Source organism: Sorex fumeus, unplaced genomic scaffold (genome assembly GCF_029834395.1).
Source record: "Sorex fumeus unplaced genomic scaffold, SorFum_2.1 ptg000094l, whole genome shotgun sequence".
NCBI lineage: Eukaryota > Metazoa > Chordata > Mammalia > Eulipotyphla > Soricidae > Sorex > Sorex fumeus.
Window position 1 is genome coordinate 492,290 of NW_026606151.1, and position 20,464 is coordinate 512,753.

Genomic DNA, 20,464 nt, shown 5'->3' on the forward strand with positions numbered 1-20,464 from the left:
TTTGGCATATTGAATACTCTCAGTAGCTAGCCGGGCTCTCCGAGAGGGGCGGAGGAATCGAACTCGGGTCCGCCATGTTGGCTGCGTGCAAGGTAAACGCCCTACCGCTGTGCTATCGCTCCAGCCCCCAACTAAAATGAATAAAACCAAATCCAACACAGCCCTTGGCAATGTTGTAAGTCTACCTATTGTCCAAGTTCTTCCACTTTGCTCTAAAGTTATTTCTTGCAAATTTGTGGCCAGGAGTTCTGACATGAATTAGGTGGCTGGTACTGATAAGGGCTTATGACAACTGAAGAGAAAAACAGAGCAGGGAGAAAGGGATGCTGGGAGGACTCAAACCACTGAGACTCTGGCATCCGGCTTTCTGCCCTCCGTGGGGCTAGAAAGACCATTGTCCAGCTCCCCAGCCCACTCACCCACTCACGGCAACTCACTCATACACACTGCAAGGAAAAAGAAATTGCTTCAGGTAGGAATTGAGGTACAGGATGGAAACACCCAAAATATGGTGGCGGGAAGGTGTAATGGTGGTGGGATTGGTGTTTGAATATTAAATGTAATCCAATACTGTGAACTACTTGATAAAATTTTTTTTTTAAAAGAAATTGCTTCAGGTAGTGTTTTGGTTTATTATCTTAGTGTTGTCACAGTGACCGGGACCTCCAGAAGAGGAAAAGAGCCTCCTGCTAGAACCGTCTTCTTGCCATTCCTCTCCCCAGGACTCAGAGCCCCTAGGCTTTTTCTTCTCCCCCCTATTTCTAGGCCCTTCTTTGGCTCTTGGCACGCTAAGATGGGGCCAGAACCAGAAAGGAACCTTTTCCCCAGCACTCTCCATGGGCTGCGTTGATGGAAAGTGGGGAGCTGTACTCAGGGATCCCACACGGCTGGATCCGGTTGCAAAGCCAGTAGCTCTTCACTGCCCCGGGGTGGCTGGCCACCTCTCTGGGTTTCTTTCCAGTGCGGTGTAACTGCCCCATTTGGGACGGCTACCCATATCCAGTAAGGCCACCGAGGGCTCTGTGGATTGACAGAGCCTCCTCAGAACAGTGCACGGGCGAGCTTCCTCCCCGTGGCCTTGATCCTGGGGAAGGACCCGCCGCCCCCCTCACTCGGGGGGGTCCCGGAGGCAGCAGGGCCGCTGGCAGTGCCGGGGGTGGCCGCAGAGGACCTTCGCCGCTGCCGCAGGAGAAAGTCGTGTGACGCGCCATCCATAGCATAGAAGACATTGGCCGAGGGAGGGATGGTCAGCTCTGTAGGTTCAGAGAAGGGACACTGAGCATGGTGCATCCCCACTCTGAGGGTCCTGCCGTCCCAGAGCCACCTGCCCCCGTCGCCTCTGACCTCGCTCCCCTGGCAGTAGCTGCACGAGCTCGTACTCTGAAGCCACTGCGGAATTACGATTGTTTTTCTTAAGGACACGGCTGATGACACTTGGAGCCTTGTCCTGGCTTGTAACCTGGCAAAACAGGAGACCCAAAGCAGTTAAGTTGGCTACGGTGACTCCTGCTTCCAATTCTTTTCCCCTTCCTTTTTACTTTGGTTTGAACTTTGAGGCCACACCCAGCAGTGCTGAGGGCTCCCCCCTGGCCCTGTGGTCAGGACTCACTCCTGGCAGGGCTGGGAGGACACTATACAGCGCTGGGCGTCGAACCAGGTGGGGTCAGCCGTGTGCCAAGCAAGCACCTTACCCACCATACTGTCTCTCCAGCCTGTGTTCAAATGAAACCCAGGACAGTGCTTCCCTGTTCTTCCTGTCAGCCATCAAGTTACCAGGTGACACAGGGCTACTTCCCTGCCAGGAAAAGGAAGTTGGTTCTGAAAACTGAATGTGGCCATGCAAGGTGTGGCAGCTAAGACAGAGTGGCCACGGAAACCAAATATGGTGGGGCCAGAGACAATACAGGGCTGAAAGGTGCTACACTGCATGCAACAGGCTTGGTTCCATCTCCAGAACCACAGAGGGTCCCCTGAGCCCTGTCAAGGGTCATTTCTGAGCACTGGGCCAGGAATAATAGCCCCACAGCACTGCTGAGTGTGGGGCTATTCCTGGCAGCCCTTTACAAATTAGTAAAATCTGGGGGCTGGAGCAGGTAGGGCTTTTGCCTTGTACACAGCCAACCCAGGTTCAATTCCCAGCATCCCTTATGGTCCCCTGAGCACTGGCAGGAGTAATTCCTGAGTGCAAAGCCAGGAGTAACTTCTGCGCATTGCCACATGTGACCCAAAAGGCAAAAAAAAAAAAAAAAAGTAAAATTAAAACGTGGCAGAATTTTTTCTAAGCCCATGATTGCTCTTGTGCTCTCGCTCACATGTTCTCTCACACATACATTTCTATAAATTTCATTTGGGGGGGAGTTGGAGCCACACCTAGTGGTACTCAAGGCTTACTCCTTGTTCTGTGCTCAAGGATCATTCCTGGTGAAGCTCACGGACCACATGGGGTGCCTGGGATGAACCCAGGTCAGCTGTGTACAAGGCAACAGCCCTTCCCACTGTACTATCGCAACAGCCCCCCAAGTCTAAATTTCTTTCAATAAAAGCTAATTTGCAGGGTTGGAGTGACAGTACGGCCAGTAGGGCTCTTACCTTGCACACAACTGACTGGGACTCTTTCCCCATATCCCATAGGGTCCCCCGAGCCCACCAGAGGTAATTCCTGAGTGCAGAGTCTATAGTAACCCCTGACCATCGCTGGATGTGGCCCCCAAACAAAACAAAAAGACTATTTTGCTTCACTAATAACGAAAAACCACAAAGGTCATAATTCGAATTGGAATGCTCCTCCCACTGGCGCTGCAAACTCAGCCCTAGGCCCGGAGAAGGTTCCTGGGGCCTCACCAGGATGCTCTTGTAGACGCTGCCGTCTTCCCCCAGCTCCATCTGGACCCGGATGATGCGGCAGTCAGAGGACCCTGGCCCCGAGCCCCCGGGCCCGTACCCAGCGCCCCCAGAGGCCCCCTCTGCGCTCCCACTGAGCGGGGAGCCACAGGAGGCTGAGCGGCGATGGCCTCGGGGGGGCCGCGGGGAGGTGGCCGGGGGCGAGAGGTGGCTGGGGTCCGCGGCACTATGCAGGGAGGGAGACGTTTCCAGGGCAGAGTCCAGGGACGACACTGAAGGCCACTTCATGTGCTGAGGACAGAGAGGGAAAGGGGCATGAATGCAGGAGGGTCGGGGAGAAACCGTCAGGGTGGGCATCGGAGCAGAGGACGCGGCTCACCTGGGCCAGCCGGGTCAGGAGCGGAGCGGGGGTTCCAGGGCCCTCATCTCCTCCGCCACTGGGCCGGTCCCAGGAGACAAGCGGGCTGGGGCCCCCCACAGAGCCCAGAACCCTAGAAAGGGAGGAGGGTGAGAGGTTCACGGAAGAAGGGCGAGTCCCCAAGACACTCCCCCGCCGCTGACTTGCTCACTCTGTCCACTGAGAGATGACCAGCGCTGGCCGAAGCACCCGCGGGGCCGCAGGGTCACTGGTACCAGATGGCTCCACGTCACAGGACACACGATGGCTGGGGAGCAGGTGCCAGGGGTGAAGGTCAGGATGTGACATCCCAAGGTTCACTCCCGGCCTGTGACCTGGGAGTCCCAGCATCGCCCCGTTACCTCTGGGCCTCGGTCAGTGGCCGGAGTCCCCGCAGCCAGCGCTGGATATCAGGGTCAGGTCGGAGGTCATAGCCGCGACACTCATTCTGCAGCCGCCGCAGCTCGGAGAGGACAGCAAATTCCTAGGAAGGGCCTCAAACTGTAGCAGGCCCGACTTGGGGAGCCCCGCCGTGTCCCCCCGGGGTACGGGCACGGAGGCAGTCCCGCCCCCCACATGCCCTCACCTTCCTCCGCTTGTCAAAATTGATGTATCCATTCTGCAAGGACAGAGAGAGTGACATGAGAACCCCAGCGTGCCCCAGCCCCCCACGCCCAGGCTCACACATGTCCCCCCCTCAGCTCAGACTTCCCACGCTCTCCCACCCTCCTGCCCCCGACTGCCCCTCACATCCAGCCTGACCTAAGCACTCGCCGCACCTTATTTTTATCAATGTCCTTGTTTTCTGGGCCACACCCCGTAGCACTCAGGGATCACTCCTGGCAGAGCTCGGGGTGCCAGAGATCAAACCCAGGTCCGACCACACGCAAGGCAAATTCCCTACCCACTGCGCCCTACCCATTATAACATCACTTCCATGTTTTATCAGCTATTAACATACCATTATTTACAGTACCGTTAATATCATTAAGGTATACACACTCCACCTTTAATCCATCAACCCACCCCCCCTCCTTCCCCACCATCCCGCCACACAAACCTCACCTATAAAGTGAGCAACAGTGACAAAACCTGGGCCTGGGGGGGTGACCAAACCAAGACCAAGCAGAGAAGGGGCATGAAGGGCGGCTCCAGAGGTAACAGAAGCGCCCCGGTGGAGGCCGGGGGCACTTTTGGGGTAAGCCAATGCCTGCATCAGGACCACCATTGCTAGGGCAGGAGACAGTACAGCAGTAGGGCCCTTGCTTTGCATGCAGTGGGCCCCGGCTCAATCCCCAGCACCGCGTGCGGTGGCTAAGAGCCGCCAGGGGGCGCACCTGAGCACAGACTTCAGAATAGCCTTCAGCACTGCTAGCCGGCTGTGTTCACTTTACAATGAGAAAGTTTTGAGCTCACATAGGACAAGGAATTTGACCGAAGTCTCAGTATCTATGTAGCTCACTACCCAGGCTTACATTTCAGGCACAGTCCAAAGAGCAGATGGATGGAGATGTATTTCCCGTGATAGGACACAAGGGCACAAAGAGGTTAAGCAGCTTGCATGCAGGGAAGATGGACCTCTGTGCAGGGGGAGGCCCACGAAATATCCGTTCCACTGTGTGGACGCACACACACATGGACACACGTGTACATATGTGCGCACAAGCATACACACACTCCCACTGACCTCCAGCTCTCTCACACACACACACTGTTCTCTTGCTCACACATACACACCCACTGACCTCCAGCTCACACACACACAAACACACTAACCTCTAGCTCACACACACACATCACACTGACCTCCAGTTCACACAAACAAACACACCCAATGATCTTTGACACACACACACACACACACACACACACACACACACACACACACAGACCACTGACCTCCAGCTCATCCTTGGAGGCTGCATCCAGCATCACCAGGTCTTTCAAGAAAGTCCCGAGGTAGGGAACCACACCCTGCAGTCAGAGCTCAGGGTCAGGCGCTCCCCGTCAATGGTCTGGGCTTCTCCATCCCCCCCTCACTTCCCCGTTCCACTGCCTCAGAGGACAAAGTTATCTCTTCTTACCGGGCCATGTCACCCTCCACTCCCTCACGCCAGTGGATACCCCCCTCCCCAGTCCCATCCAAACCCTATTAACTCCGGTCACTCACCCCACCCCGGAAGCCAGACCTCGGGGACTTCTTGGAAGCGGCCTCCAGGGAAGGTTGCAACTTGGCCTCCTGGTGGGAGCAAAGGAGCAGTTATGGGCGCCCGCCGGGCAGCCGGGCCAGCCGGGCCTGAGGGAGCCTTACCTGCAGGAGCAGCTCCCGGCTCTGGGAATAATTATCCTCCTCCGAGAAAATCTGGCAGAGGCTGGAGAACACTCGGAGGCTGTCCCTGGACAAAAGGCAGCAGCCTTAAGGATGGGGCTGAGGCCGGAGCGAGGGTGCTGTGGGGAGGGCATCTGCGGCCCCGGGTTCGATTCCCTGGCACCCCACATGGTCCCCCAAGCCCACCAGGAGTAATTCCTGTGCACAGAGCCAGGAGTAACCCTTGAGCATCACCGGGTATGGCCCAAAGACCAAAATAAAAAAAAGGATGGGGCTGGTCTGCACCGCGCAACCCCCCAGTCCTATCCACCCCCATCGTCCCACCTGGCTGCTTCCCCCCAGGCGGCCCGAAGCCTGTGGATGGGGCTGGACTGCAGGGCAGACACCACAGCGTAAACCGACGAGAAGTTCCGGAGCAAACGGCACTCCTGGGGGCAACACAAGCAGACAGTGGCTGCGGGACACCCCTCCTCGCCATGGCCCCAGAGGTCACGGTCTCCCTCTCACCTCGGCCACTCGGATCCATTTCTCCAGGAGCCGGGCCCTCTGCGGGGGACGAAGGGGCCTCACGGTCACCTCCCCAGGGCCCTCCCCCGTTGAGGTGGCGCCCAGGACAGAGCTGACCACTGCCCCGGCCACCTTGTTGAACTGTGTGACAGTAGCTCGGACAGACGGGCAGAGGTGGGAATGGCCTGGCCGGTCTCGGTGACCCCACAGGGCCCCCAGGCACTGAGAGGGGACCAGGCTGAGAAACAGTTCCTGCAGAGCAGAGGGCGGAGGTTAAAGGTCAGGGTCAGGGGCGAGCCATCTCCTACTAGCAGGGGTGCGAGGATCGCAGGTGGCCAAGGAACCAGAGGGGCACAGGGTGTCAAAGGTCACGCCCCCAAGGGAAAAAGGGGACAGAGGAGGCCGGATCGGGAAGGGGTGGAAGCAAGGACAGGCGATGGAGTCAAGGCGAGGTTAGTAAGGGGTCAGGGGGCAGGAGGGTCAGAGGTCAAGGTCTCACCGCATCTAGCAGGGTCAGCTGCTCGGCCAAGTGGTCAGCGAGGAACACCAGGACATCCGTGGGGTCAGCAGGGGGGTCGCCGGGGAGGGCCAGGGGCTTAGGAAGGTCGGGGGCCTGGGGGTCCACCCGGGACCGTAGGTTGCGGATGAGGTCAGCGCTGCCCCCCCCAGCACCCTCCCCGGCTGCATACCCTGTCCGAAGCAAGCAGCTCTCAAGCCGGTCAAGCTGACCCTTGACCTCAGAGCCAAAATCCTCAGGGTGAGAGGCCAGCCAGGTGGACAGTACAGAGATGGCTACCCTGGGAGAAGGGAATCGGCCAGGGGTGAGACGCCAGGGCGCAGGTCAGGCCGCGGCCGGGGGCAGCGCGTCACTCACCCCGTGCTCCTCTCCAGTTCCTCAGCGGAGCCAGACTCCAGCGCTTCCAGCCTGGGGAAGAGACCCTCTCTGTCCTGTCCACCTTCTGCCCAGGGATGCTGGACACTGCGGGGGTCTAGTCCAGCCAGGGAGGCCAGGCTGCCTCCCTGACCCACCGTCCCTCCTGACCCTCACCTGTCAGCCACGAGTCCTAGCAGAGCGGGCGTGGAGACGAAGGCCCGGTGGGTGGCCAGGAAGGCTTCGGTGAAGGTCACGTCGGCCCCTGCCGTGCGGGGGTCGAGCAGGTGTCTGACCAGGGCCCCCAGAGTGCCAGCCCGGAGCCTTCGGGAGGAGCGTGGGGGAGGTGTGGGGGCCTGGGGGAGACAGAAGGCGGGCACTGACCCTCCCTTGGACCCGGATGAGCCAGGCTCATGGCCCTGAGGTCACACGAAGACCGAAGGCGGGTCTCCCGCCCTCCAATCTGGACCTCGGGTCAACAATGCCAGAGGCCACAACTGCGAGCATGGGGTCAGAGGTGAGAGGCCAGAGTTGGGACCTCACCGAGGGCTGCAGAGACCGGTACTGGCGGCTGGTGACAGTGAACGTGGCCTCATCTTCCTCCTCATCCCAGACAGACACAGGGGCCTGGAGGAGCGGAGGGAGAAGTCACCGGCTCCCACACCACCCTGCAGCTTCCAGCCCCGGGCCCTGCTCCCCCCTCGGGGTCCCTCACCTGTAAGGGCGGGGGGCAGTACCAGCGGGTACGAGGGGCGGGGGGAGCCGGTGACCCCAGGTCTCCCCCACTGGGGCCCAGACAGCCCCAGCGCCCCCCAAGTCGCCTCAGGGCCCGGTAGAGTCGCGGGGGTAGCAGAGGGGGTGAGGAGCGCAGGCAGGCACCCCGAGGCTGGAGGCTCCCGCGGCCCCTTCCCCCCAGAGCTGAACCCCAACACGGCGGAGAAACCAGGTGCAAAGGGCAGGAGAGGGAAGCGGGAGCCCCGAAGCGAAACCTCAGCGCCTCCGCATGCTCCGCCCTCCCCCACAGGAACCCGGCAGGGCCCTGGATCGGTCCCTCCCCTGCGGCCCTGAGGACCCCCCTCCAGTAGCCGCGGGAGCCGGGTGCAGGGAAGAAAAGGGGAAGCGGGGATGATGTGGGGGATCGCCTCCAAGAGTCACGTGGCCCCGGCCCCTCCCCCAACGGAGCCCGAAAAACCAGCCGGGCCAGTCACCCTGCCCTCACCCGGCCTCTGGACCCGGGACTCCGGGACCTCGGGGCCCCAGACCCAGCTCCTGGCGCCTCCCGGGGCCCCACATCCCGCCGGGGCCTGCGGGGCGGTGGGCGTCCACCCCAGCCCGGCCCCGCGGGGCCCGCCGCCCGGCCGAGGGGGGAGGGCTCACGCATCCGAGGGTTCCCTCCCCAATCCCCGGGCGCGGGCGCCCGTTACCGTGGAGACAAACCCCTCCCCGCCAAACAACAACACCGAGCCGGGGACCGAGCCGCGACGCCGCGGGCACGCGGGCTCGCGGGCCGCCGGCCGGCCGGGACCCCACAGGCCCCCGCGCCGGGGCGCGGACGGACGCGGCGCCGAGTCGGGAGACGTGGGCGCGGACGGGACCCGCGCGGGGACCAGACCCCCCGCGAGTAGGGGGTCCGCGTGTGCACGCCCCCCCCGCCGCCCCGCGCCCCCGCCGCTCACCTCGTCCTCTTCCTCCTCCTCTTCCTCCTGCCCCCCGCCCGCGCCCCGGCCGCCGGGGCCCCCACCCTCTTCGGGGTCTCGGCTCCGGAAGCTGCTCAGCACGACTCCCCCGGGGGGGCTCGTGTCCCAGAGCAGCCGCAGGGGCCGCGGGAGCATGGCCGGGTGGGGTCAGCGGGGTCGGCCCATGGGGGCGCCTGGGGAGAGACCAGAGCGGGGCGGGAGTCAGGAGGGCGCGGGGAGTGGGGCGGGGGGGTGTCCTGGGATCGCGGGGGGGCATCGGAGAGGCTGGGGCGGGGGCCCCCTGGTGGAGAGGGGGGAGCGGAGGGGTCACGGGGACGGGCGGGGTCACGAGGCGCCCGGGCTCTGACCTGCTCGGGAGGGGATGGGGGCAGCGCGCGTCCCGGGCCGCGGGTCCCGCAGGTCTCCGGCCCCCGACGGAGTCCCCGGGCCGAGTCCCCTCCCCGGCTTTCCGCACCCCCGGCGCCCCCCCCCGCCCGGCTCCCGGGCTCTCCCGCCCTTTCCGCTCCCCCCACGTCCGCCCGCTCCGAGAGCGGGAGCCAAAAGAGGAAGGAAGTGAGGACAGTGGCCGGGGCCGCGGACTCGGGCAGCGCTGGACTCGCGGGCGCCGGGACCCCCCCCCCAAGCCCGGGGCCGCGACCCGGCGCCCCCACCCGCGCCGGCCGGCCCCGAGGCTCGGGGGCGCACGTCGCCCCGCAGCGCGCGGGATGGGTGGGAGCCGCCGCGGCAGGGCCCGCGCGGGGCGGGAGGAGGTGACCGCCCCGGCCCCCGTGCCCCGGGCGCTGGGCGGCCGCGGGGCCGCACCCTCCCACGCGCGCAGCGGGGCCGCGCGGTCCACGCCGCGTTTTCCGGGGAGCCCGCGGGGGGGGGGCGGGGCCGGAAGCCGCCGCATCCGCTTCCCGACGGCGCGCGGGGTTCCGGCCGCCCCGGGCCGGCTCGGCTGGACGCTGGAGGGCGTCGGGCCGGCCGCGAGGGCTGCCCGCGGCCCGGGTCACCCAGAGGTCGCGGCCGCTGCAAGGGACCCGGCGCCCGAAGTCCCCACTGGCGCCCGGGACGGTCTCGTGCCCCCTCCCGAGACCCGCCGCCCGCGGGGGCGACAGACCTGGACCCCCGCTCCGGGCCGCGCAGCCGTTCGCTTTGCCCCGCGGGTTTCAAACCCTCTGGATCTGTGAACCCGCGGCTTCAGGACTCGGGGCTGGGGAAGTGACAGTTACGTTGCGCGCCCCCCAGTGGTCGCCGGGCCGGGTGCGGGGGACAGCAGTGGACAGACACAGCTGGAGCTGTGCAGGACCCCCAGTCTCGCGGGGAGACCGCTGTGGGCCAGCGACTGGACCGTCGTTTCAGTGCCACCGTGGCGGGCCTGCACAAGAGACACGCGTGGCTTTCCGAGGGGGTCGGAGGAGGCAGCCCCGGGGGGGATCGGCAGCCTGGCAGGAGGCTTTTGTCTCCCGGAGGAAGTGAGTGGCGGGTGTGCCCTGGCTCCAGCACACGATGCACGTGCCAGTGGCAGAGAAGAGTATTTAATCGGGTGCCCGAGCACCTGTTTTCCCAAATGTGAGCCCTGACCAACTGTGGCCCCTATATGGGGGGCCGGGGGGGGGGGGGAGCCCAGGTTAGGACTATTTTCATCACAGTTTTAAGATGTCACTGGCCTTTTTCACACTTCCAAACGGCGTTACCTAGCTCCCTTGTCTATGTACTGACATCACTGTTCTCAGAATATGTGCCCTAGATATTGTTTCGGTTTTAAATTCCAGTACAATAAGTATCTAGTTATAACCTACCTAAGCAAAACCTCTCAGAGGTCCTTTATAATTTGTTAGAAGCCCTGAGATTTAAAAAAAAAGAAATTTTTATTTTTGAGAAGTACTGCCCTAGAACTTTAAGATGAAAGGTATAGATTTCTGTCTTTCATAAAGTATCCCAGAGAGGGAAGCTCAGTGATTCAGGTCCTAAAAACTCCAGAACACACACACACAGCCAGAGCAATGCAAATCGTCAAGCGGATTTGATTCTATCCCAGGGAGTAAGGGATGCTCAGTGATTCAAGTCCTAAAAACTCCAGACACACACACACACACACACACACACACACACACACACACACACACACACACGGCCAGAGCAATGCAAACGGTCAACCGGATTTGATTCGATCCCCAGCATCCCATAGGATACCCTGAGCACTTCCTGGAGTAATTTCTGAGTGCAGAGCCAGGAGTAACCTCTGAGAATCACTGGGTATGGCCCAAAAACAAAACAACACACACACTCACACACACACACACACACACACACAAACTCCCCATTCCTCCACCCAGCCTCTGATTTAAAAAAAAAAAAAGATTCAATCAGTGGAGAGAGATCCAAGGGAGCAGGAGCAGGTAGGCAGGCAGTACTGTTTGGGAGCCGTTCCAGTAGCTCAGGCCCAAAATCATGTTGGCTTCCCCTAAATGGTGGCCTTCACTTTGTTTTCTCTTTCTGAAAAAGAAATAAGAAGGGGGTGAGGAATGTGGCACTGCAAAGCACAGTGACGCTCTCACAGTCATTCCAAAGATAAATGAACCGTCATGGGCACGGAGCAGGGAGAAGAATGGAACTAATGTGCTTCCTGCAGGGCAGACCGTGCTCCCACTCCCGCATCTTCCAAAGGAGACACTCTCCTCTCACCCAACAGCATCTGCAGCTCTGATGTCTAATTCTGTCATCACCATCCACATCTGAAGTTGGATATCTCAAGTGTGGCTCATTTAGGGTTTTGGGGAGGGGATGGTTTGGGGACACACCCAGCGGTGCCAGGGCTTACTCTTGGCTCTGTGCTCAGGAATCACTCCTGGTGGTGCTGGTGACTGAACTGGGTCAGCCTCATGCACATTCTCTCTCCAGCCCTGGAGTGTGGCCTGTCTAAATTGTGATTTGCTGACAGTTTAAAATAAGCACCAGTGCTTGAAAACATGCTGGAGTGGGAAAGGCTCATTTCCTCAAGCGAAAGCAAATTGAAATGATATTTTGTAAGTCCTTGATAAAAATCAAATACATTATTATAATACACTTCACTTTTTTGGGGGGGGAGTGTATAAGGGAGATTGAGTTTGGGGGCCATATCCAGTGATGATGTTCTGGGGTTGCTCCTGGCTATGCACTGCTGGTGGTACTCAGGGGACTAGATGGGATGCCAGGGATTGAACCCATCAGCCAGTGCAAGGCAAACGCCCTACCCGCTGGACTATCACTCCAACTCCTTTGACCTTTTTTATGAACCTACTAAATGATTAAAGTTGGCAGATGTCTCTTATATCCCATTTCTAGTGGTCAGCACTGAGTTTTTAATTCGTATCCCCAAGGAAAACGAGAGCTCTGTTAAGCAGCACGGTCAAGGCTGCAGGATTTAACCCCGGGCTGTGTGAATTCCAAATCCAGGCTTTGCCCACCAAACCAGCACCGCCCTCCAAGGGTGAGGGGCTAATATAAAAGAAGGGACAGGGAAGGGAAGTGGGGTGCTATTACCTCCTCCTTCAAATCCTCCTTGGGACCAGTCAGGTAGGCAGCTGTGGAGAGAGAGAGAGAGAGAGAAAGGTTGGGAGGAGGGTGGCAGAGGTGGGGGTGGGTTCTGGGGTCTGGGAGTCAGGGACGTGCAGTAGGGGCCTGTTCAGGTGGGGTTCACACGCACCAACCCAGCCCAGCGCCTTCAGCAGTCCAAGGAGGAGAAAGGCAGACAGGAAGAGGCCAACGCCGTCCTCCAGGGAGGGCCCCGAGAGACCTGCAGGCAGAAAGAAGGGGTCCCAGTGAGCTCCCCATCTTCCCATGCCCCAGCCCCCGCTTCTGGACGCTTCTGAATGCTCCGAGTCCTCACCTGCCACCTCCAGCGTGACCGCTGCACTGCGCCCGAAGGTTGGCAGCGTGCGGTGGCGGACGCGGCAGGCGTAGCGGACTCCGTGCTGCTCGAGGGTGACCGGGGGTGGCTGCAGGTGTCCGGAGAGGCTGACAGAGCCATCGGCGTGGTGGCGCAGGGCTGAGAGCCATCGCTGCCCCTCTGCCTTTTGGAAGGCGCCCCCAGGGCCGCCCCGGAGCTCCCACTCCACTTCCAGCCCCTCGGGCGGGTAGAACTGGGATACGTGGCAGACCAGCTCTGGGGGGGCCTCCCCGGGGGCAGCCCACACCAGAGGTGCTGGCATCAGAGACACGGTGGGGGGTTCTAGGGAGAAGGAGAGGAGCATGATGAGGGAGTGAATCCACAATGTCCACCCCTTTGGGGCCTTGGGCTAGCCTCAAACTGGAGGGCTTTGGGTTTTTCTCTGGGGACTGGGACCCCACTTTCTCCCCACTGGTGCATTCCAGGAGCCCCCAGGTCCAAGCCCCCCTTTCTCAGGGATCCCAATTCCCTCAGGCTTGGGGATCCTCATCAAGTCCCTTAAGTTCCCTGGTGTTTTGGCCCATTGCCCCTGACTCCCAGCGACCCCCATGAGCGCACACTGCCTCTGTGCCACCATCCCACTCCGATCATGGTGTTCTCATACCCCAGTGTGCCCCCACTCACTCTGCACTGCAAGATCCAGGGTGACCTGCCCCTGCAGGTAGGGCAGATGGACAGTGGCCAGGTAGGAGCCCTCCTGGGAGGGATGGATTGCAGGCAGCACGAGAGTCCCGTTTCCGGTCCATGGGCCCCACGGCTCGTCATCATCCCAAGCAGCAAAGGTCACTGCCCCATCCTGGGCTCTGGGCAGCGACCCCTTTAGCCCAGGAGTGGAGGCCAGGACCAGGTGTCCCTTGCCCAGGTGCTGGCGCCGCCACTCCAGCCCAAAGGGAGGGACCCCTGGAGCCGGCGCGTCCCCAACCGTGGATGGGGGTGCGTATGCAAAGCTCAGGTCCAGCACTGCATCTTGTCCCAGGCGAACTCGAGACTTGGGGGTGTGGGAGAAGACAGTCAGCACAGCTGTGGAAGATGAGGGCAGGGAATGAGAAGTGGAAAGAGAAAAAAAGAGAGATATGGAGTTATAGGGAGGCCCACAACCATCTGTCAAAATGTAGGGGACACCTCTTTTGGGGGGGTCACAGCTGGTGCTGCTCAGGGCTTACTCCTGGCTCTGCACTCACTCAGTAATTACTCCTGGCGGTGCTTGGAGGACCCTATGGGGTGCTGGGGATCGAACCCAGGTCAGCCACATGCAAGGTCCTGCCTTATGCGCTGTACTATGGCTCCAGCCCTGGTACCTCTTTTTTTGACACTGCCCATCACCCACTTCACTATCATGCCATGGATCTAGAAGTGGGGGAGCAAGGGGGGGCTGCCTGAAGAGAAACTAGAGGTAAAAAGGGGTTAGTGTTCTGAACTCACAGCCATATGAGCTCTGGGACATCTGAGTAAGTTTTTTGGTTTAGGGCCACACTTAGTGCTGCTCAGGGATCCCTCATGCCAGTACTCAGGGAACCACGTGGGGTACAGGGGATCAAACCCAAGTCAGCGGTGTGCAAGGCTGTGCTCTCGCTCCAGCTCTGAAGTGTGCTCCTGATACCATCTGAACCCGCCCACTTCCGAGCACAGCCCGTGAGGAGCAGGCCTTTCCTGACTGTTCGGAAAGGCCAAGGTGGCACGTGAACCAGCCCTGCGGTGCAAAACAGGTCCCTGAACCAGCCTCAACCTGAACACAGACCCCCAGGCTCTGCGGAGGCAGCGGGCAACTGGCTGGGGCCTGGCTGCCTTGGTTGGACGCAACTCCTGCGGCTTTGGACCAGTTACTAGGACCAGTTACTCTTCCCCCACTCAGCTTCCTTCTCTCTTAAACTGGATAACAATGATAACAGTATCTAGAGCCTGGGGTGACTGGTCAAAGTTAAATCACTTAATCCCTATTGCTACCCACATTTACTTCCTTCCTGATTGCAGACAACAAAGTCACCAAGTTAGCAAAGCCCCAGGAACATGGAAAGAAGTTTCTGTGGAGATCCCACTCACCAGAGTACATCCATCAGGTAAGCTCGGTGGCAATTCCTGGAACCTTCCCTCCATGGCTGCAGTACCCATCCTGCACTCCACAGCTGGACGATTCCCACCAGCACCCCCATGGTAAGGACACACACTGGAGACACTCAGATTTTTCATTTCTTTCACAAGTCTGCACGGATCACCTACAGTGCTCCACATGTACAGCTGCCTTTCCCAAAGTGGGGATATAGGCCCCAATGCTGAAAGATCTAGGGGCCTCCGGTGCAATGTGTGGGGGCGCACTTTTTACTTGTTTGTTTAAAGTAGGTAGATGCCAGAGGCCAGAGTGATAGCACAGGGGCTGGAGCTAGCAGAGCAGGTAGGGCGTTTGCTTTGCACGAGGGTACCACGAGTTCAATTCCCAGCATCCCAAATGGTCCCCCGAGCACCGCCAGGAGTAATTACTGAGCGCATGAGCCAGGAGTGACCCCTGTGCAATGCCGGGTGTGACCCAAAAAGAAAAAACAAAACAAAACAGAGTGATAGTACAGTGGGGAGGGCGTTTGCCTTGCACAGAGCTGACCTGGGTTCGAACCCAATGCATCCCATAATGATCCCTAGAGCAGTGCCAGGAGTAATTCTTGAGTGCAGAGCCTAAAGCATTGCCAGGAGTGACCTCCAACTCCTCCCCCACAAAAAAAAAAAAGGTAGATTCCAAGGAGGTCCTAACTTTTTTGTGGGGTGGGTGGGCCACACACTGCGGTACTCAGAGGTTACTTCTGGTTCTGCACTCAGGAATTGCTCCTGGAAGTACTCGGTTATGCCTGGGAATGGAACCCGGGTCAGCAGCATGCAAGGCAAACGCCCCACCCGCTATACTACCACTCCAGCCCTGAACTTTTTTCTTTTCTGGAAGAGAGTAATAGGCCAAGTAGTGAGTGAGACAGGCAGTCCCTGCCCTCCAACTTACAAAGGAGACTTATAAGGGTTTATAAACTAATAAAGGAGGCTGACAAGCACCTTGCCAGAGATAATATTACCTGCCATTCCCCCAGGCCCTAGTTCTCTCTCCCATAGATATATGTGTTCCCAACTCAAGAAGCGTTGGGCAGCTAAGTCACTGAGCAGCTAAGTACAACGGCCTCCACTCTTGATCCTTAATCTTCCCTAACCAAGGAAGCCAGTAACTGAAAGCACAGACTGAAGCAGAATGGCTTGAGTTTGAGCAAGGGAGTTAGCGCAAAGGGCTAGAAGACATGCTTTGCATGCAGGAGGCTGGGGTTCAATCCTTTAGAACCTCCAGGAGCCAATCCCAAGCACTGAGCCAAGAGTAACCAGATCATAGCCAGGTATGGTCCAAAAAACAAAGGAGGACAAAAAAAGGCTTGGGTTTAAATCTCAGGCCTGCTTCTAACAAGCTGGGTGTCCTTGGGCAGATTACCTAAATGTTTCCTGTCTTTTTTTTTCAAATCTGTGACATAAGGATAATTATCACTTCTATTTCCTATGGTTATTGAGAGGAATAAATGGAACTATGCATGTAGAGAACTTTGAACGGGTGTGGAATACAGAAAATGCACCTTTAACTTTAGTGGTTTCTATTTTCTAGCTGTTAGCATCATTATCATTCTTATCATTATCATCATGGACTTGCTGGTTATCTTGGGAAAGTCATTCAATTTTTTTTCCTCATTAGTCCAGTGATCCTATCCTTGCCTCCTTTTACAAGAATCAAGTAAAATAATAACAGGGTTTAGGGGGGAGAGAAAGGCTCCCTGAGAAAACTTTATAGCCATCAGTTATAAAGCCTAGATTTCAGAGTTATCTGCTATCCCTCCAAAACCCTGATAAGTAATTTAATAATTATTTGATAATTTGGCACCTAACCACCTTTCTTTCTTTTTTTTTTTTTTGGCTTTTTGGGTCACACCCAGTTATGCACAGGTGTCACTCCTGGCTCCACACTCAGGAATCACCCCTGGCAGTGCTCAGGGGACCATACGGGACGCTGGGAATTGAACCCAGGTCGGCCGCGTGCAAGGCAAACGCCCTACCCGCTGTGTTATCACTCCAGCCCATAACCACCTTTCAAGTATGCTTTTGCACTCTAAATTAGAATTCTTTTTTTTGTGACTAGTAGAAACTGATTTTTAGACATAGCTTTACTTGTAAGATTCTTTTTACTCATAACATCCCTTCCGTTTTCTTCAAAATATCTAAATCTTCTATGTCCAACACAGTCAGTTTCACAGCTAATTTTTTTTTCTTTTTGGGTCACACCCAGCGATGCTCAGAGGTTACTCGTGGCTCTCACTCAGGAATTACTCCTAGTGGTGTTCAGGGGACCATATGGGATGCTGGGGATCAAACCCAGGTCAGTCACATGTAAGGCAAATGCCCTACCTGCTCACTGCTAATTCATACCACATATATGGGTCTTCCAGGTAGATGTAAAATTTTTCTCTTGTGATGACATAATTTTTACCCCCAATTTCTGGGGCCTGCAAAAAATTATATTTCTTTCATCCAAATAGAGTTAAACAAGCAGGTAATTCCACTAAATTCATCAAAATCCAGAAATATCCCAAGTGAGGGCAGTTTGGAAAACCACACTATAAAACCAACTCTTTTGTTGTTTTTGGTTTGTGGACCCCACCCAGCAGTGCTCAGGACATTCTCCTGACACAGCTTGAAGGAACCATATGTGGTGCCAGAAAGAGATCTGGGGTTGACCACATGCAAAGCAAGTGTCAAACCCTTGTACTACCTCTCTGGCCCCATAAAACCAACTTTCTTAAGCTATGCAGGATGGATTCTCTACCGTGGAGATATGCACATTTCGGCTTTTGAACTTGCCCTTGATCTGAGAGAAAATAAAGTATTATTCCAGAAGAATTCCAGTTTATGATTACTTGGGGCTTCGTTTTTGTTTGGGGGTTACACCATACAGTGCTCTTGGCTTGGTGCTCAGGGGTCACTCCTAGAGGTGCTTGGAGTGCTTGGACTCACTTCGAACCATGAATCAAGCCTGCCAGGAATGATTTCTGAGCACAGAGTCAGGAGTAACTGCTGAGTACCCCTGGGTTTGTGTGCCTCTAAAACAAACCAAAACAAAACAAAATCTCCATTGGTTGCTTCAGGATTCTGATTTAGTTTGCCAGGAATATAGTCAGGGATAATTTGCAAAGAATAGGATCACAGGAATAGTCAGGCATGTGTGAAAATCGCCAGGAATAGGGTCTGGAGTGTGTTTGTGTGTGTGTGTGTGTGTGTGTGTGTGTGTTTGTTGCTCTGGGAACAGTGCTCCAGGGGGTCTGGGGTGTGTGTGTGTGTTTGTTGCTCTGGGAACAGTGCTCCAGGGGGCCTGGGGGGTGTGTGTGTATGTTTGTTGCTCTGGGAACAGTGCTCCAGGGTCATTTTCAGCTGTTCTGGGGGGAGCGGGGAATTATGCTGTGCCTGAACAAAATCCAGCCTCCCACCCCCACAGTCCATCTCTCTCCAGCCAATCAACGTGTTATAAAACTTCCCAGAGGATTCTTACTTTCCACCAGGGCAGAGGGCAGAGACCCGCACATGTGTTGCCCCCGCCCCCCCCCCCCCCCCCCCCCCCCCCCCCCCCGTGAATAAATTAACAAAGGGCCTCTCTGGATGGTCCCTACAGGCAAAGGCCAATGGGAAACTTCATGTTTTACAGATGGGACATGGAACTCCGAGGAAAGGACCTTCCCCCAGCACCTCGGCAAGCCCTCCAAGGGAAGCTCTGGCCCGGGGTAGTGCAGGGCCTCTGGGGCTGAGCACTGGGAGTGGAAGGGTGGGGGAGGCGGGGTTGGAAGGTTGTGGGCGGGTGCTGACCCCTCTTTCCTATCCATATGGATGACACTGTCAGAGATGGGGGTGGGAGGGAAGGAAGGGTGGATTGTCAGGACTGAGGACAGGCCATACTGTTTATATAAAATCCCCACCAGGGGGAAGCCAAGGGAACCCAAATCCTACTCAATTTTCCTTTGAGAAGGGAAAGCTCTTAGGTTATGGGGTCAGCTCATCGTTCTTGCTTATCTGCCCACTGCCTCCTGCACCCAGCCCAATCCAGGGGAGCAACCCGGCTGCACGCAGGACCCAGCAAGAGGTGCTGGCAGTAGGACCAGAGCGTCTCTCTCCTTCTCCCCAAGTTCCCTATGCCCAGATCCATCCATCCTGGGCGCCGTAGGGAAAGGGCTCCTATATGGAGGGAACTGAGTCTTTGTGTGCCTTTGCTGTGTTCCCAGCTCTGGCAGCCGAGTGAAGAGGGAAGGTTTTTGAAAGGGTGAAATGGAGAGGTAGGGAAACCCCACATGACACCTATCTGGGAGGGGGGAGAAAAAAATGGTGCAGGGTGGGCTGGATAGTACAGTGGAGAAAGCACTTGAACTGCCTATGGCCAACCTGGGTTTAATCTCCAGCATCCCAGATAGTCTCCCCTTTCCCACCCCACCCCACCCCCGCCCCCACAAGTGCAGAGCTAGGAGTAATCCCTGAGCATCGCTGGGTGTGGCCCCCCCAAATCAAAACAAATAAATAAAGTGCCTGCTGGGGCCAGCAGGTAGGGAATTTGCCTGACAGTCAGCGACCTGGGTTCAATTCCCTCCACATTCCCCACCCCCCAATCCCATCCCATATGGTCCCTCACCCTTGCCAGGAGTGATCCCTGAGCAGAGTCAGAAGTATGCCCTGAGCAGCCCAGTCCTCCTCCTCACCACCCCCCCCCCCCCCCGCCAAAAAAAGGAAGAAGAAGAAAAAAATGCTAGCTTCAGAGAAGTTTCCAGCTTCTAGTGCTCTCAGTTTTTCAAGAACCAGCGGTCCGGAGACCCCGCCTCTCCCCTCAGCCCAGTCCCCTTTTGGACTGGGCGGGCCAGGACCGAGAGGGGGTGGGTTTGTCCTCCAGCCGCCCCGCCCCCCTTTACTGTCAGGAAACTGAGCCCCGTCTGGAGGGAAGCCTGGAGTCCCCCCGGCGCCGCCCGGACCCCCAAACCTCCCTTTCCAGCCCCCTACCTGTGACCACGGTGACGAGACCCGGCTCCTGCTCCTGCTCCTGCGAAGGTCTGGGCTGCAGCCGCAAGAGGCTGGACAGGCTGAGCAGCTGGCTGGTGACGCTCACCAAGTACCAGGTGCCGTCCAGCGCGCGCGGGCAGCTCCGCTCGGGGGCCAGGCCGGCGGCCCAGGGCGCAGAGGCGGGCAGCGGCACGTAGTGGCTCACTTCGCAGTGCGGCGCGGGGGCGTCCCGGGTGACGCGCTGGAAAGCGACCCTCAGGGCGCCAGCGGGGTCTGGGCGGCGGAGACAGCAGCGCGGGGGTCGGCGCCCGGCCGGGGAGGGGCGCGCAGGGCGTCGGGGCGGCCCCCACCCCCACCCCGGCAGGAGGAACCGGCCGCGGGGAGGGACCGCGGCCGAGGGGATGGGGTGGCGGCGGAGACTCACCGTGCACCTGCAGGTAGAACTCGGGGCCGAGGTCGGGCCGGGGCGGCACGGGCCCCTCGCCCGGGCGCAGCAGCAGCGCTGCGGGCTTCTTCTCCAGGCGGCCGCGGCCCGCGTCCTGCACGAACCAGCAGTCGAGCACGGCGGGTCCCGCCGCGACGGGCGCGCAGCCTGCGGAGAGGGGCGCGGGTGAGGGCGGGGCCGGCCCCCACGGTGCCCGGGCGTGGGGGGCGGGGGGCTCGCTCACCCACGGCCACGGCGAGGAGCAGGAGCACGGGCTGCATGGCGGCGCGATCTCGGTCCCGGAGCCCCGCGGCCTCGGCCCCTTTCGCTTTCGCTTCCCCGGCGGGCGGCTCCCAGGAAATCCCCCGCGCTGGAGCCGAGGGCGCGGCGGCGGGACAGGTGCGGTCCCGGGGCCGGGCCAGGGACCCCCCCCATGCTCCCATGCTCTGG

The 20,464-nt window shown here is 58.6% G+C and overlaps 2 protein-coding genes across 2 annotated transcripts; both read right to left on the reverse strand.

The window, feature by feature from the left end:
* Positions 1-608: 608 nt before the first annotated feature.
* Positions 609-9,184, reverse strand: RGL2 (ral guanine nucleotide dissociation stimulator like 2). Its single transcript, XM_056132443.1, has 18 exons — positions 8,990-9,184; positions 8,622-8,815; positions 7,489-7,572; positions 7,123-7,301; positions 6,949-6,999; positions 6,574-6,871; positions 6,075-6,326; positions 5,892-5,995; positions 5,550-5,634; positions 5,409-5,477; positions 5,138-5,212; positions 3,825-3,857; positions 3,601-3,722; positions 3,411-3,506; positions 3,221-3,332; positions 2,842-3,132; positions 1,345-1,459; positions 609-1,253 (listed from the first exon to the last, which is right to left on the reverse strand). Exons 2-18 carry the CDS (start codon positions 8,775-8,777, stop codon positions 1,042-1,044), a joined length of 2,334 nt encoding a protein of 777 aa, XP_055988418.1. The 5' UTR covers positions 8,778-8,815; positions 8,990-9,184; the 3' UTR covers positions 609-1,041.
* A 1,284-nt stretch (positions 9,185-10,468) lies between these two features.
* TAPBP (TAP binding protein) lies at positions 10,469-20,409 on the reverse strand. The gene is made up of 8 exons (XM_056132458.1): positions 20,259-20,409; positions 20,015-20,182; positions 19,591-19,863; positions 13,177-13,572; positions 12,493-12,834; positions 12,310-12,399; positions 12,147-12,187; positions 10,469-11,120 (listed from the first exon to the last, which is right to left on the reverse strand). The coding sequence occupies exons 1-8, from the start codon at positions 20,293-20,295 to the stop codon at positions 11,103-11,105; spliced, it is 1,365 nt and encodes a 454-aa protein (XP_055988433.1). The 5' UTR covers positions 20,296-20,409; the 3' UTR covers positions 10,469-11,102.
* Positions 20,410-20,464: the final 55 nt, after the last annotated feature.

What these genes read in the sequence shown, in the direction of transcription:
- RGL2 (XM_056132443.1), bottom strand. Translation starts at nt 8,777, where the DNA reads ATGCTCCCGCGGCCCCTGCGGCTGCTCTGGGACACGAGCCCCCCCGGG. An exon ending in ACCGGTCTCTGCAGCCCTCG is followed by an intron (nt 7,302 to 7,488) that starts GTGAGGTCCCAA and finishes TGTCTCCCCCAG; the next exon opens with GCCCCCACACCTCCCCCACG. An exon ending in GCGTCTACAAGAGCATCCTG is followed by an intron (nt 1,460 to 2,841) that starts GTGAGGCCCCAG and finishes CTGTTTTGCCAG; the next exon opens with GTTACAAGCCAGGACAAGGC.
- TAPBP (XM_056132458.1), bottom strand. Translation starts at nt 20,295, where the DNA reads ATGCAGCCCGTGCTCCTGCTCCTCGCCGTGGCCGTGG. An exon ending in TCTCGTCACCGTGGTCACAG is followed by an intron (nt 13,573 to 19,590) that starts GTAGGGGGCTGG and finishes CATCTTCCACAG; the next exon opens with CTGTGCTGACTGTCTTCTCC. An exon ending in GAAGGCGCTGGGCTGGGTTG is followed by an intron (nt 12,188 to 12,309) that starts GTGCGTGTGAAC and finishes CTCTCTCCACAG; the next exon opens with CTGCCTACCTGACTGGTCCC.